The sequence below is a fragment of the Bidens hawaiensis genome, unplaced genomic scaffold, assembly GCF_021521415.1.
Source record: "Bidens hawaiensis isolate Kalapana, Puna unplaced genomic scaffold, B.hawaiensis_p1.1 tig00008566_1, whole genome shotgun sequence".
Classification (NCBI taxonomy): domain Eukaryota; kingdom Viridiplantae; phylum Streptophyta; class Magnoliopsida; order Asterales; family Asteraceae; genus Bidens; species Bidens hawaiensis.
The window spans coordinates 337344-350238 of record NW_027491617.1 but is presented as its reverse complement, the minus strand read 5'-3'; the positions used below and the strand labels follow the sequence as shown (position 1 = coordinate 350238).

Below are 12895 nucleotides of genomic sequence, written 5' to 3'. Positions count from 1 at the left end.
CTTATAATCACGTATAATAATACAGTAACTTTTCTAGGACAATGTAAGCTTCACTCCGGTTTTCACAATCCCACATGAAATGACTTGTTAATTTTAGGGAGGACTTGTTAGTCAGAAACTAGCCACTATGCAAATTTGTTATAGTTAACATAACAAATAGTTGCATACCATTACTAATGAAAACTGATAATCACATATAGCAATTTGCATGTTTCAATAGAATTTATATATGTCATTTCAATCTTAGCTATGCGAGTGAAGACCAGAATTTAAAACCTGACATTGGAGTAGAATTTCTTGGAGTAGTTTAGGAGTAGATAGTGAGTGTAGACGTTAAACAAAAAGAATTTATGTATATATATGTGTGTGTACTGTGCTTTCAAGTAAATACTTTAATTCCTTAATGAGCATGTGTTTTGTATACATGACATTTAATGTCATTAATTTAGTGTGCATGTGATAATAATCACTCTACTATTTCGGTCAATTTTCTGATATAAAGAAATGCATAGAAGTATGGCTGTTTAACTGTTCATATAATATGATAATAATTAATCACTCTATTAGTTTTGTGCACATTTAAATTAAGTGGGAGCTTGACTCCCAAAATTGTAGTGTTATGATATAATAACGCATACAACTATGTTTTCATGTCTATCTAGCTACACCATACTCTTATCTCATTTGTACACACTATATGTATGATTTATATATCCACACATCATGTAGAGACAGAAAGAAGCTAGCATATTATTATTATTGCTTGAGTTATAGTAAAAAATAAATAGAAAACTATTCACAATAGAATAATTAATAAAAAGCAAGCAATGTAGTTGACATGTAACATGAAATGTGGAGTCTGATAAAGAGATGGGAGAGTACTATAAAAAAGAAAAAAAAGATAACACAAAGAAGGGGACCTGGCTAGCTAGAGAGTTATAAATTAAAACTGATCTAAAACAGCAAGGAAAGGACATGCATGTATTTGTGAAAATTGTAGTATGTGAAGATATGGAGAAAACAGGTAAAGAAGATCAATAGCAAGAATTAATGATAACATTTCTTGAGAGATGTCTAGTAACAACTAACAAGCAACAGGCACACAGAAAGCAAACCTTTTTGTGAGTGAGTGTGTGTAATATTGGGAGAGAGAGAGAGAGAGAGTACCTGTGGAGAGAGAGTACCCAAAGGAAGGTGTAGCAGCAGCAGCCACAAGAGCAACAAACCTACAAAAGGTAATAAAAACAAAACAGAAGACGAAAGAAAGAAACCCAAACCCTTCCTCATTGATTCTTTATTCTTCTTCTTCTTCTTCTTCTTCTTCTTCTTCAAATTATATATTCATGTTTTCTTGTAGAGATATTTAAACATAACAAGATAAAAGAACAAATAAAGCTCAATGTCTCATGTAAGAAAAATAGCATGTTTGCATACAAAAATGGTTTTACATGTGATCAAGAAATGGATTGAAGGATTAACATAAATATATGAAAAGGTATATAACTTAATAAAAAGAAATCATTAGTCAATAACTTAGTAATATTAATACTGATATCAAAGGTGTAATGAATTCAAAACCGGAAAATTGTACATTAGACTAATTAAATGAAGTAGCTGAAAACTAAAACCAGTTTGAACCTATTATCACTTCCAGTAGTTTGCAGCAAACAACTTTAAATTGAACAGTTGCATTCTTCAATCCCCTTCTGTTTGATTATCCATCATCGACAACAGTGGCTAACTTTCACTTGATTACCGATATAACTGACCAGATCAAATCCAAACAGTTTAGTTAAACAGCTCCTTAAATATTAACTAATGCATCATCTAATATTAACCCACATTATAACAAACTATATGATTGTATAATTGTGTGGTCATATATCCAAATCCAAGCTCATACGGGAGGATGGCGATTTTGTGGTTTTGTTGAAAGCCTCACTAGACGAAGAAGATGTCATTGCGGTTTCATGGAACTGTGTTTCTTCGTCTTCGTAAGGCCTCAATTGAAGGTAAGGTATAGTAGAAGAAGATGTTGGTGGATGATGATCATGATGGTAATTTCCCATTGGAATGGGATTCGCGGCAGTAGTTGAAGAAACCATCTCACTGCTTTCCCATGGACCACCGGCACTGAGTCAAACACTAGTTCTGACTGAGGTGCCGGTGGTGCGGCTACTGGTGGAACAGGAATTGGAATATTCATTCCAATTCCAATTCCAGTTCCACCCATATTTCTTTGGTGCAATGGTATCATATCACTTCCTCCACCTGATCTGAAATAAATTACAGATCCTGAACCACCTTGGTTCACATTAACAACACTTCCAGTACCTATAGTGTGGTAAGGGCCACCAGTGTTGCCGTAGCGATACGAAGAAGGCTGTAACATCAAATTTGAATGGTTTCTTGAATGTGCTGGTTGTGATTGCAAGAAAAGTGGGTTCCAAGGATTGATATTGTTCCTGTTGAGTGAAAATTGATGATGTGAAAGTGGAAATGACAGATTTGATGATGATAGTTGATACGGTGGAGCCACGGGTGCATCCGGGCGGTGCCTCCAGTCGATAAACAATCGATCTTTAGCCGAACCACCAACACCTCTTTGAAAAGAGACAATATCTCCAGCATCTAGCTTCTTATCTTTCACAAAACGACTCCAACCTTTAGTCATCACATAGCTTTGGCTGCTGTTCCAGTAAGAATACCTAAACCTCCATGGTTTCCCATTCCTATCTTCAAAATTCAGAAGCAAACCCTTGTCATTTGTCGACGAATCCAAGGGGAAATACCTCTCGGCGTGCTGTTTCGGTATCACGAGTCGATTGAGCTTCCCTACATCACTTGGAGTCACTACTTTATCAAACATATGCTCTCTCTCCACCATCATCATCCCTTGTTGGTCATTATTATTATTATCATTATCATTATCGGCCGCAGGTGTCACGGGGGCTGATGATGAGTAATCCATCATCATGGGGTCAGCTACCCGTGACGAGGATTCACCTCCTCCGTGCAACCAGCCCCCACGCGGGGGCTGGTGATACGGAGGTTGAGGATGGAATAAAGAAGGTTGTTGATGTTGACGCGGTTGATTCTTATATTGATGAGAAGACGGAGAAGATGAAGAAGAAGAAGGAAATAACTGACATGCCGGTCCCGTGTTTCGTCTATCTTCTTCATCTTCCTCCTCAAAAGAATTCCCTCCTTCTCCTCCGTGTTGCGGGTGGTGTTGTCTTCTGCTGCTGGTATTATCAGCACCGGTACTGGTAAAATTCATGGTGAATATTTTTTTGTTTGAGAGTGTGGCTTCCAAGAAGAAATTGTATAAAAAGATATAGATCTAGCTAGTCATATATATAGCTGATAATTAATAGCTGGTTGTCCTTGTGATGTTCTTGCCTCTTGCTTCTTGATCATGTGATGATTATGTACTTGCATCCATGGAAACTAAATCAAGAAATGAAATTGAGGGTTTCTGGAGGGCTAGAGAAATTGAATTGAAGGTGAATTAATATATTAATATTGATGGTGATGATATGATATTATGATCTTAGGGTGTGGGGATGTAAGTACTGTTTGTGTGTTGGCTTTTTCTGAAGTGTGTATTCACTTATGGTAATCAAACATCTATAGCTAGCTAGGGTTGACATAATAAGAATTATTGGAAAAAGATTGAAAACTAACTTACCCCATTAATTCCAATATTTTACCTCTCAACTAACATTATATTCCTTTTCAATTCTTTTCCCAAAATCAAAATCCATGACTCTTCAAGTCTTCAAGTTACTTGATCTCTTTCACTTTGACATTATCATGTTTGACTACTCCTCATCATCTCAGAAAAACACTGTGCTAGTCTGATAAATAAAGAAGTAGATATTTTTTATGCTTACCTGGAAGCTTCTATCACGTTGGCTGATTTTTTGCCACACCTATTAACTAAAACTACATTTAATATAATATAATTGATTATTAATGGTCTAGTTATTATTCTAATTATGTATTCCATTAATATACTAGAGCAGACGTGCTTCTTTATATGCCTCACATGGACTTATAATTTTAAAGAAAGTAAAAAAGTATTTAACTTCAACTTTTATGGATGTTATTTGTCCTTGATAAATAATTGCATTTCTTGATAAGAACATGTTACAAAGATGGAAAAGTGAAAAACTTCTAAAAAATTGTGATTACTTGAAGGTTTAATTACTTCTTAATGTATTCTTCTTATTAATGACTAATAGTTACATCATAAATATATATTTTATGTTGAATTGTTTTAATCTAGAACGGTCCAACCTTCATTTTCATAGTAGATATTAGATATAAGAGTATCCGTAACGCTACAATCAATTCTTTTTACATGCATGCCTAGTGAATAGTAGTGATTAGCTTGTCACATCAATTTATACCCAAACACAATTTTACCCTCAACGTTATCATACTCATTCTGTCCACGTGCAACTTAGTTTTCATTATTTAATCATATGTTACGTGAGACGTAAAAAAACCCTTAAATGCCGTAGCCAAGGACATACCCCAAATGCATCTATACCCCAACCAACGCTTTTGTGGGGAGTGCGAAGGCCACATCATCACGTGCGCCTGTTCATTCATATACCATAAATATTTCTTAGAAGCTAAAGATCCTAGGTACTAAGTAAAATGTTAATTTGTTTATGACAAATCAAAGTTATTACAACCTTAGCTAGCTTTGCAACTCCAACATATGTTATGTTGGTGCACTTTCTGATAAATTATGAAAATATGAAATATGAAGATGAGAATGGGAAGAGAGGGGTCCATAAGTTATCTGGTTGGGTTCATGTGAGCTTGCCTGTCATATGGTCCTAGACCTGGGGCTGTGTGTATTCCTTCCTATTTTCAACTACTTACCCTTCCCATCCCCTCCAAAACTTTGCCAGTTGTTTCCTATTTCAACACCTTCTAATTTATCAACATTACTTTAATTAATCTCTCCCTTATTGTTTATCTTAATATAGCTAGCAATTATTTGGGTTCGTAACATTTATAATCTAATCTAATCCAACAGTTTATATAATAATTTGCCCACATGTAGCCACACATCAATAACTGTGTTATTCTATTCACCCTGTCTTGTTATTTTGTCTCGTACATCTCACATCCTTTCTATATCTTTTTTCTTTTCTTTTGTTTTGGACTATTATGCAGGTCAGGTTAATATATATTTATTATATATATATATATATAGATGTATACATTGTTTAATTTATTTGGAAAGATTTAGTCACACCATCCTAACTTGATGGTTAGAAAGTCCCAAGACTTAGAGCCCAACCACCCAAATTATAATACTGTGGACCTCCTTCTATCCTACCATTTATAATTATTCTCCATCATCTTTTTGTTTAAGCTGAAAAACATTTATTTAAATTATTATGATACGAAGAACCCTATCATAGATATCATTCCCTTCCCTTTCCTCTTTGATTATCAAATCTATGTAGATAATGGAAACAATCTACCACTAAATCTTAAATAACCAATATATAACAGTGTAACACCTGGTGCAATACTAACTTTTTAAGGAATCAAATGACTAATAATAAGGTGTAAGGGTGATACGGAAGATTTCAAAAGATGGTTTGGAGGATATCTAAAGTTAAAGGGGCAATATAGTTTTCTCGGAGTCTAAGTTTATTTATATATATATCTTAATGTTTAAGAAATAGTTTGATTATTATTCAAATTAATTGTTTCTTAGTTGAGTAGGAATGTATATAAACCCATTTGTATCTTTGTTTGTACTTGCAGGTTTCGATTTTATTAAACAAGATTAAAAGGTCGTAGAGAAGTTCTACAAATATCGTGTTCAGTTTCTTGATTCACTTGCTCATAACTAAATAAACAGTACTAAAATCAAATAGTTATTTTGGATTAATTCGAAGGGCAAATAACTTACACCTCTTTTGATACCGATGTGTGCCTATCATGTGTTTGTTCGGTGTGGGTAAGAACCTTTCATGTGTTTTATTGGCCATATTGAAGTTGAATGCAATCAAATACTAGTTAAAGTAACTACCTTTCTTGATTATGTGTGATGTTGGCTAGTATTAGTATGCTAAAACAGATATATATGTTTGCTTTTTTATGTATTTATAATGTAAGGTATCTTTAAAACGTGGATTAAATAGGGCCGTCCTGATAGCGCGGCCTGCGTTTAGATGTCTCCGAAATGTTGATGGATCATCCTGGACAGAGTTTAACTTATTAGGTAGAGGAAGAGGACCACCTAGTTTTCAGGCCATGCTGATGCTTGATTGCTTTGATTGACAACAATTGGGAGGGGGGTTGAGGTAGGCAACTTGTCCTCTAATTTGTTAATTCCATCTATTTTACAATATAATTCATTTATGCTTTCAGCATGATCTAGTACAATTATTTTCCTTTATTTATTTTACATCCATATTCATCATGCTCTTTTTTAATATTTGCGTAGACATATTTAATTTAGCTATTAGAGGAGATTATAAAATAGTAATAATATTATCATGTTCCCCAAAAGCATAACCCACATTAATAATATTATTGAATTGTAAACTAGAATTTGGTATCATCATCCTCTAGATGTTAATACATCCTCTAAAGGTCGCGAGTCAGAGTCTTAATTATATCCAGAAATTAGATGTCTAAATTATATATAATCCCATTTCTTTAAGAATACATATTTTGAAGATTTTGTCCCGAGCCTTTAGGGTTTTGTACCATCGAAAGTGAGTAATTGAAAAGTTCGTTTATAAGCATTCACAACAACAAACATACACATAATAATCTCATCATATTTCAAACTTTTCTTAAAAACCCAAACTTTTCTAAAACAAACATTCAAAAACCTCATTAAAATATATTATAATTGTATGTGTGTGTGTGTATATAATATGTATATAGGCATGTGTGAGAGAGGAAGGGGGTGGACCCACAAACATGCCACTTTTCAAGTTTGTTGCAAGTTTGCATTCACAAACCCAACCTTCACAAACTTGCTCCACAATGAAAGTTTGTCACCTAAGTCCATTTCTTTGATACATAGATCCAATCCTAGGAATTGAAGCTTTTTGTGGATGCTCTAAGAGGATGGAAGAAGATTTGACAAGAACTTAAGTCCGTTTGTCTTGTATTTCAATGTAAAAGAATATGCGTGTGTTGTTTTATGGGAATTAGAGCAAAAATAAGTTTGTAGATGAAATTTATTTAGAACATTCTATAGAAATATTCAAGTTTACTATTTTCTGGTATAGCTTGATGATCTATTAACACAAGTCTACATATTTTGGATATTTGTATCTTGGTCTTAAACAAAGAATCCAAGCAAAGAGGAGCTTTATTAAAGTAATTCACACCTCCCACCTAGCTCCCCTTCTATAACCCACCCCACATCCCTAGAAAAGAAGTTGAAAAAGAAAGAATTAGAAAAATTCAAATTCAAGTTGTAAAAAAAGTTCATGTTGCATCAAAAATATACTTTCTTGGAAGTCACTCAAATGGAGGTCATATCCAAACAATGGAAAGATTACCCTATGTTATAAGAAACTTTTGTAAGTTTGAATACTGAATGAAAACTTAGTAAATTTAGAGAAATTTTTTTAAGGACACTTAAATAGAACACTTAAATATTAAAATTTAAAATCCTATGTTGAAAATAAAGCTCTATATTTATTTGAAGGAATGAAATTTGTAGATACCCTCAATTCCTAGTAATCTTCAAAATCTTTTTCAAAATTAAATTTGAATTCAATTTATCTTACAAGCGAAAAGGGGCATCACATGTGCAAAAAGATTCATGTGTCATGTGTGTGTATATATATACAAGGGTGGGCCGAAATAAGAACAACCCCCAGATTTGTGAATAGTGGGGAACCACGTACATATGTATCGTTCATTTGTACAAATATAATAAAATCAATGTTGTGGCAGTTTTATAATTATGCGAATCAACATGAGCAAACTAATTGCCGAAAACATTAAAAACGACGCAATAATAATATCGTGATCAAAATGTAAAACATTAGCGTATTAGTCATTGATGATTGAAATACATTATATACAAATATTACATGGTGGCTTTTTAAAACAAGTGAAAACATCAATCGTAATAGTGTATACATAGGGTGATTATGTTACATGTGTTAGTAGTATAATTTAGTGTGATGATTACTACATGCATTGCATGTTACTAGTGATACCTCAATTTAATTATTAACTAATATTAATCACTTGTCAATAAGATACTATATGAATTGATGACTACACTACATGTGTTACTCATTATATATATTTGGTATATATTTATTTTTAGCAATACTACATACGTTGTTGTTTATACTTTGTTGCATAAGGCTCTTTATGGCCTCAAGCAAGAATCATGAGGATTCGCTGATATATAGGAGCATTGTTGGTACAATGCAATATCTTGTCTTGACTCATCATGAGATTGCATATGCGATTGGTAAGGTTTCTGAGTTTCTTATTAAACCTACAGATTGTTAAGGAGGTGAAATTAAGTGTATTATAAGGCATTTCTTATAGATTGGCTATTAGGCGATATGTTGGTTTGATTATACGCTTATTATGATGCTGACGTTGCTACTTGCCCGAAACGGTCCTTAATCTGGTATGGGCTACTACATCTTTTTTGGACACAAACCTTATCAGTTAGAGTTCCAATAAACAATGCATTGTTGCTTGAATGAGTGCAAACACTGAGTATCGAGCCTTGGCACACACTTCTTGAAAGGTTTGTTTGATTACATCTATCTTACATGAGCTTCGGATTCCTATCTCATTTCCATCGACTCTGATGCGAGCACAAAATCAAAATCAAAATCAAATGATCGACTTGATTAATAATCAAAAGATCCCAAACAACCGAAGGTTCTTGAAAAATTGCTTAGAGAATAATGTTTATAAAAGAAAAGCAATCACCAATAACCTTAACATTAAAAGACTTAAATAAGTTTTAAACGAAATAAATAACTAAAAAAGAAAAAGAAAAAAAAGAACCCAAGCCTGCTACTAGCCAGCCCGTGCAGCACGGCTTTGTGTTTGTACACTTGCATGCACACCCGTCACATTCTCCTCATCAGTCTCCTCTTCAGAATTACCACAGTTACTATAGTCCGACCATGTACATCTGATGCCCCCTTCATCCGACACTCTTATATGACAATCCTCGTGCCACATACTTAGTAGTTAATCCAGTGTTTCGACAACACATGAAAAACCTTGTGATTGGTTCGCACTTCATTTGATATATGATTTTTAGAATGAACTCTCGTTGTTGGATCGACATGTCCCTACGTACTACTTCTCAATTGCACCCATTTCGCTTGAGGGAGCATATTAGACGGATTATTGTAGCATGTGTGTGTGCAGGGTTGGGGTGTGTTTTTTAACCGCACCCAAATACCAAATCTGACTGAAACCCACCCGAACCCGAATTAGAGAATACCCGTAAAACCGAACTCGAACACCCGAAACGCAAGATCCGAAAACAACCCAAACATTTATTGCTTTTTCTTTATAAATGTGTTTTGGTTTGAAGTCTTTGGTATTTGAAAAATTATGTTTTATAGTTATTGTTGAGATTTGAAAAATGAACATTATCATATCATATGAATGAATTTTTATGATATTGATATAGTAGAATGATGATATTTTGTGACTAAAAATAATTTTTTCATATACATTTAAACTCGAAAACCCAACAATTTAACCCAAGCATGACCAACCTGAATTTATTTGGGTTGGTTATCGAATCAATTTTTTCCAGCAAAAAACCAAAAAAGAAAAAACCGAAACCCAAAAAATTAACCCGGAGAACATACTTATTTCATTTATTGTATACATTAGTTGCTCAATTTAGTATCAAACTCTTATATCTAATGTTATGTTTATTTTCTTTTCTCATGTATTGGGCTTTTCGGTTATGCGCTTCTCTCCTCTCCGATGAGTTAATTAAGCCTTGACCTTGCTCAAGATTAGGCGGATCCATCTCTTCCTTCTCTTTACTATTTTGTTGTTGCTCTTCTCGAAGATTTGAAGAATGTTTATTAATTACGGGTCTTTCCTTCCTTGACAATTATTCTCCGACTTGTACATCCTCCTTCAATCAAAGATTTCTTCTTTGCTAATTGATCGGGTCTTCCCCGATTACTGCTTATTGATTTGGCTTCTTACTCTAAGAGATGTATGGCAAGGTTATAAAAGGGTGCTTCATTGCTAGCTCTAAATACACATCAATTAACAATGTAATTAATTTATAATCTTCTTCATCGTTCTAGGATTATTTGACCCTATATTTTTCATCTTGTTTTTAAATAGTCTTGTACGAACCAACCGGTGGTTCATTCAATTTCTGGCATTGTCAAATGACATAAATTTCTCTTTTCAAATCAAAACATAGCAAGCAAAAGTGTTCTCGTGTTACTAACATATAATAACTTTAGCTAGAATTCCTAAAATAGTACAATGGATGAGAGAGAATATCAAAATAGTCCAAAAGTTGTTGAAATTACAATTTTAGTTCAACCAAATCTATCTCTGTCGTGACATATGGATTCCCGTCGATAGTTTTCGTCTACCAATGAAACTGTGCCACGAGTTTTTTTGAATTTCGTCTGAGCAGATTAATTTCAAGTGAATTTCGTCTTTGGAGACGATTCTCAAATAAGCATGCACCACCACCACCATCATCATGATCTTCATGTTCCGGCCACCACCACCAATCGCTCCCGCTTATGACAACTATCGGCGGGAATCTAAATATCACGACGAAGATACTAAAATTGTAATTTTAATAACTTTTGGACTATTTTAATCCATTAGACTATTTTTGGAATTTTCCCGTTACTTTATTGTCAAGACCAAACAAACCACTTAATAACTTTTCATGAACATGAGTACAAAAAACATATAATATTATATTTATTCTTTATTTATAACCAACTCACAGCTTGAAGAAGTAGATGTGGTTGCCAGACTAAATTCCATTGTTTCTCCAAGTTGAATAGTTCTTTTGTCAATGTGTTGCAGTTTTACCCAACAAATTCTCTCCTTGCCTTGTGCAAAGGTACATTTTTCTAAAATATATTAAACCACTATATGAATTGTATACTGATTATTAAGATTTTTAAAATGACCACATAATATTGGTGAAACAAAATACATGTGCATAAACCGGTTTCAAACCCAAAACCGGTTCGTTTTGATCAACAAAAGTCAAAACTGGTTTCTTGACTACTCGCGGTTGGTTTTTGACTGGTTTTGCCCAGTTTTTGGTTTGGTTAACCAGTTTGAAACTGTTGCAGTAGAGAGAATTACAAACCGATTTTTTAACCTACGGTTTCAGTCAATTCAAAACCGGTTTCTAGTTTCTACATAATCCGTTTTAAACCAGTTCGGTTTCGATTTGATTTTCAGGTTGGATTGGTTAGCCGGTTTTTTGCCCACGTCTGAAACAAATTATGCAATTTGGTTATTCTTGCATCTTGAATGTCTTTTCTTGACTGTGACTGAGCAAACCTAATCAAAGTTACATAATTAAAGTTCACATTTTGAAATTATGCTTTCAATATTAACCCTTCCTACTTTAATATCCGGTGTAATCTTGTAAGCAATGTCACTAGCTACAAAACTAAACATTAGTAGATACACCTCTGGAAAAAAAGATTGATCAACATATAAATAGTGTTAGAAAATTTTATGGATATACTACCAAACAAATTAGTATCATCGACAGCCAATCACTTGACACACCTCGCTAGGTACTTACCGACGAAATCCAGTAAAAACTTATAAAGAATGAAAAAGACAAAAAAAAATTGTGGGCAAAAAATAGTGTTAGTATGTTGTCACTTTTTGATAGACATTAGGATATATACTTTGTAACTAATATATTTATGGGTTTGGATCAAATACAAATGAAGTTAACGTGCTAAATGTGAAAATCAAGTAGAGTTCATATGTAATAACATCATAGAGTAATGTACGTTAACTTTCCCCTACATTTATAGTGGATATGTGATGTGCTAAAAGTAGTCAAATAATTATTAACTAAAAATAAGCTAATCTAGACACTAAGTAATAATTCTAGACTCTTAAACGTAACTAAAATTACTAACCGGCAAGTGAATCGGTCGACTCTAGTACAGCTAAGTAAGTCCGGATATCGAACCCACGAGACTCTTTAAATTACGAAACTAGCAAATTAGACTCAACTACAAGACACGGCTATTTATTAATAATATTTGAGGGGGATTTAAACTAATTAAAACAAACCCTAATTAATAAAATAATAATAAAACATAATCATTACTTTAAACTAATTAATTAATTAATTAAACTTAAACTCAATTACTTTAAACTAAAGAAAACAATTAAGACAACTTGGATTGATTCAGATGATGAAAAAAACTACCCAGGCCAGAATCCCCAAAGTTACGGTTTTTAAATAAATGGAAAACTCAAGTTATGGAACTGAGATCATAAAATAGACCCTTGACAGAAAACCCGAACAAGACCCTTGAACTTCAAGAAGACGCCTATGGATTTCTAACAAGTTTTAAGACTCACCAGTTTTATGAATTAAACTTCCTTACGGTTATTTAATAATTTATGTCTAAGTATCTTTATGACGAAAACCTACCTTACAGCGCGGAATTCAAAGATAGCAAAGCAGACTCAATTAATTTAATAGACTAAGCTGACAATCAAACCTAGACGGACTCCTTACGAAGAACTAAATCTAGCAATCCTCACAAGCAAAGATCTATTAACAGCCTATCACCTTACAGCTTTCTAGGCTGGCAGTTCACTTTTATCTATTTAATTGATTTTATTGTTTCTATGATTT

The 12895-nt window shown here is 33.4% G+C and overlaps 1 protein-coding gene across 1 annotated transcript; it reads right to left on the bottom strand.

The window, feature by feature from the left end:
• Positions 1 to 466: 466 nt before the first annotated feature.
• On the bottom strand, positions 467 to 3742 carry LOC143529557 (uncharacterized). The gene is made up of 3 exons (XM_077025328.1): positions 2103 to 3742; positions 1168 to 1226; positions 467 to 528 (listed from the first exon to the last, which is right to left on the bottom strand). The coding sequence occupies exons 1-3, from the start codon at positions 3278 to 3280 to the stop codon at positions 467 to 469; spliced, it is 1299 nt and encodes a 432-aa protein (XP_076881443.1). The 5' UTR covers positions 3281 to 3742.
• Between the last annotated feature and the right edge of the window lie 9153 nt (positions 3743 to 12895).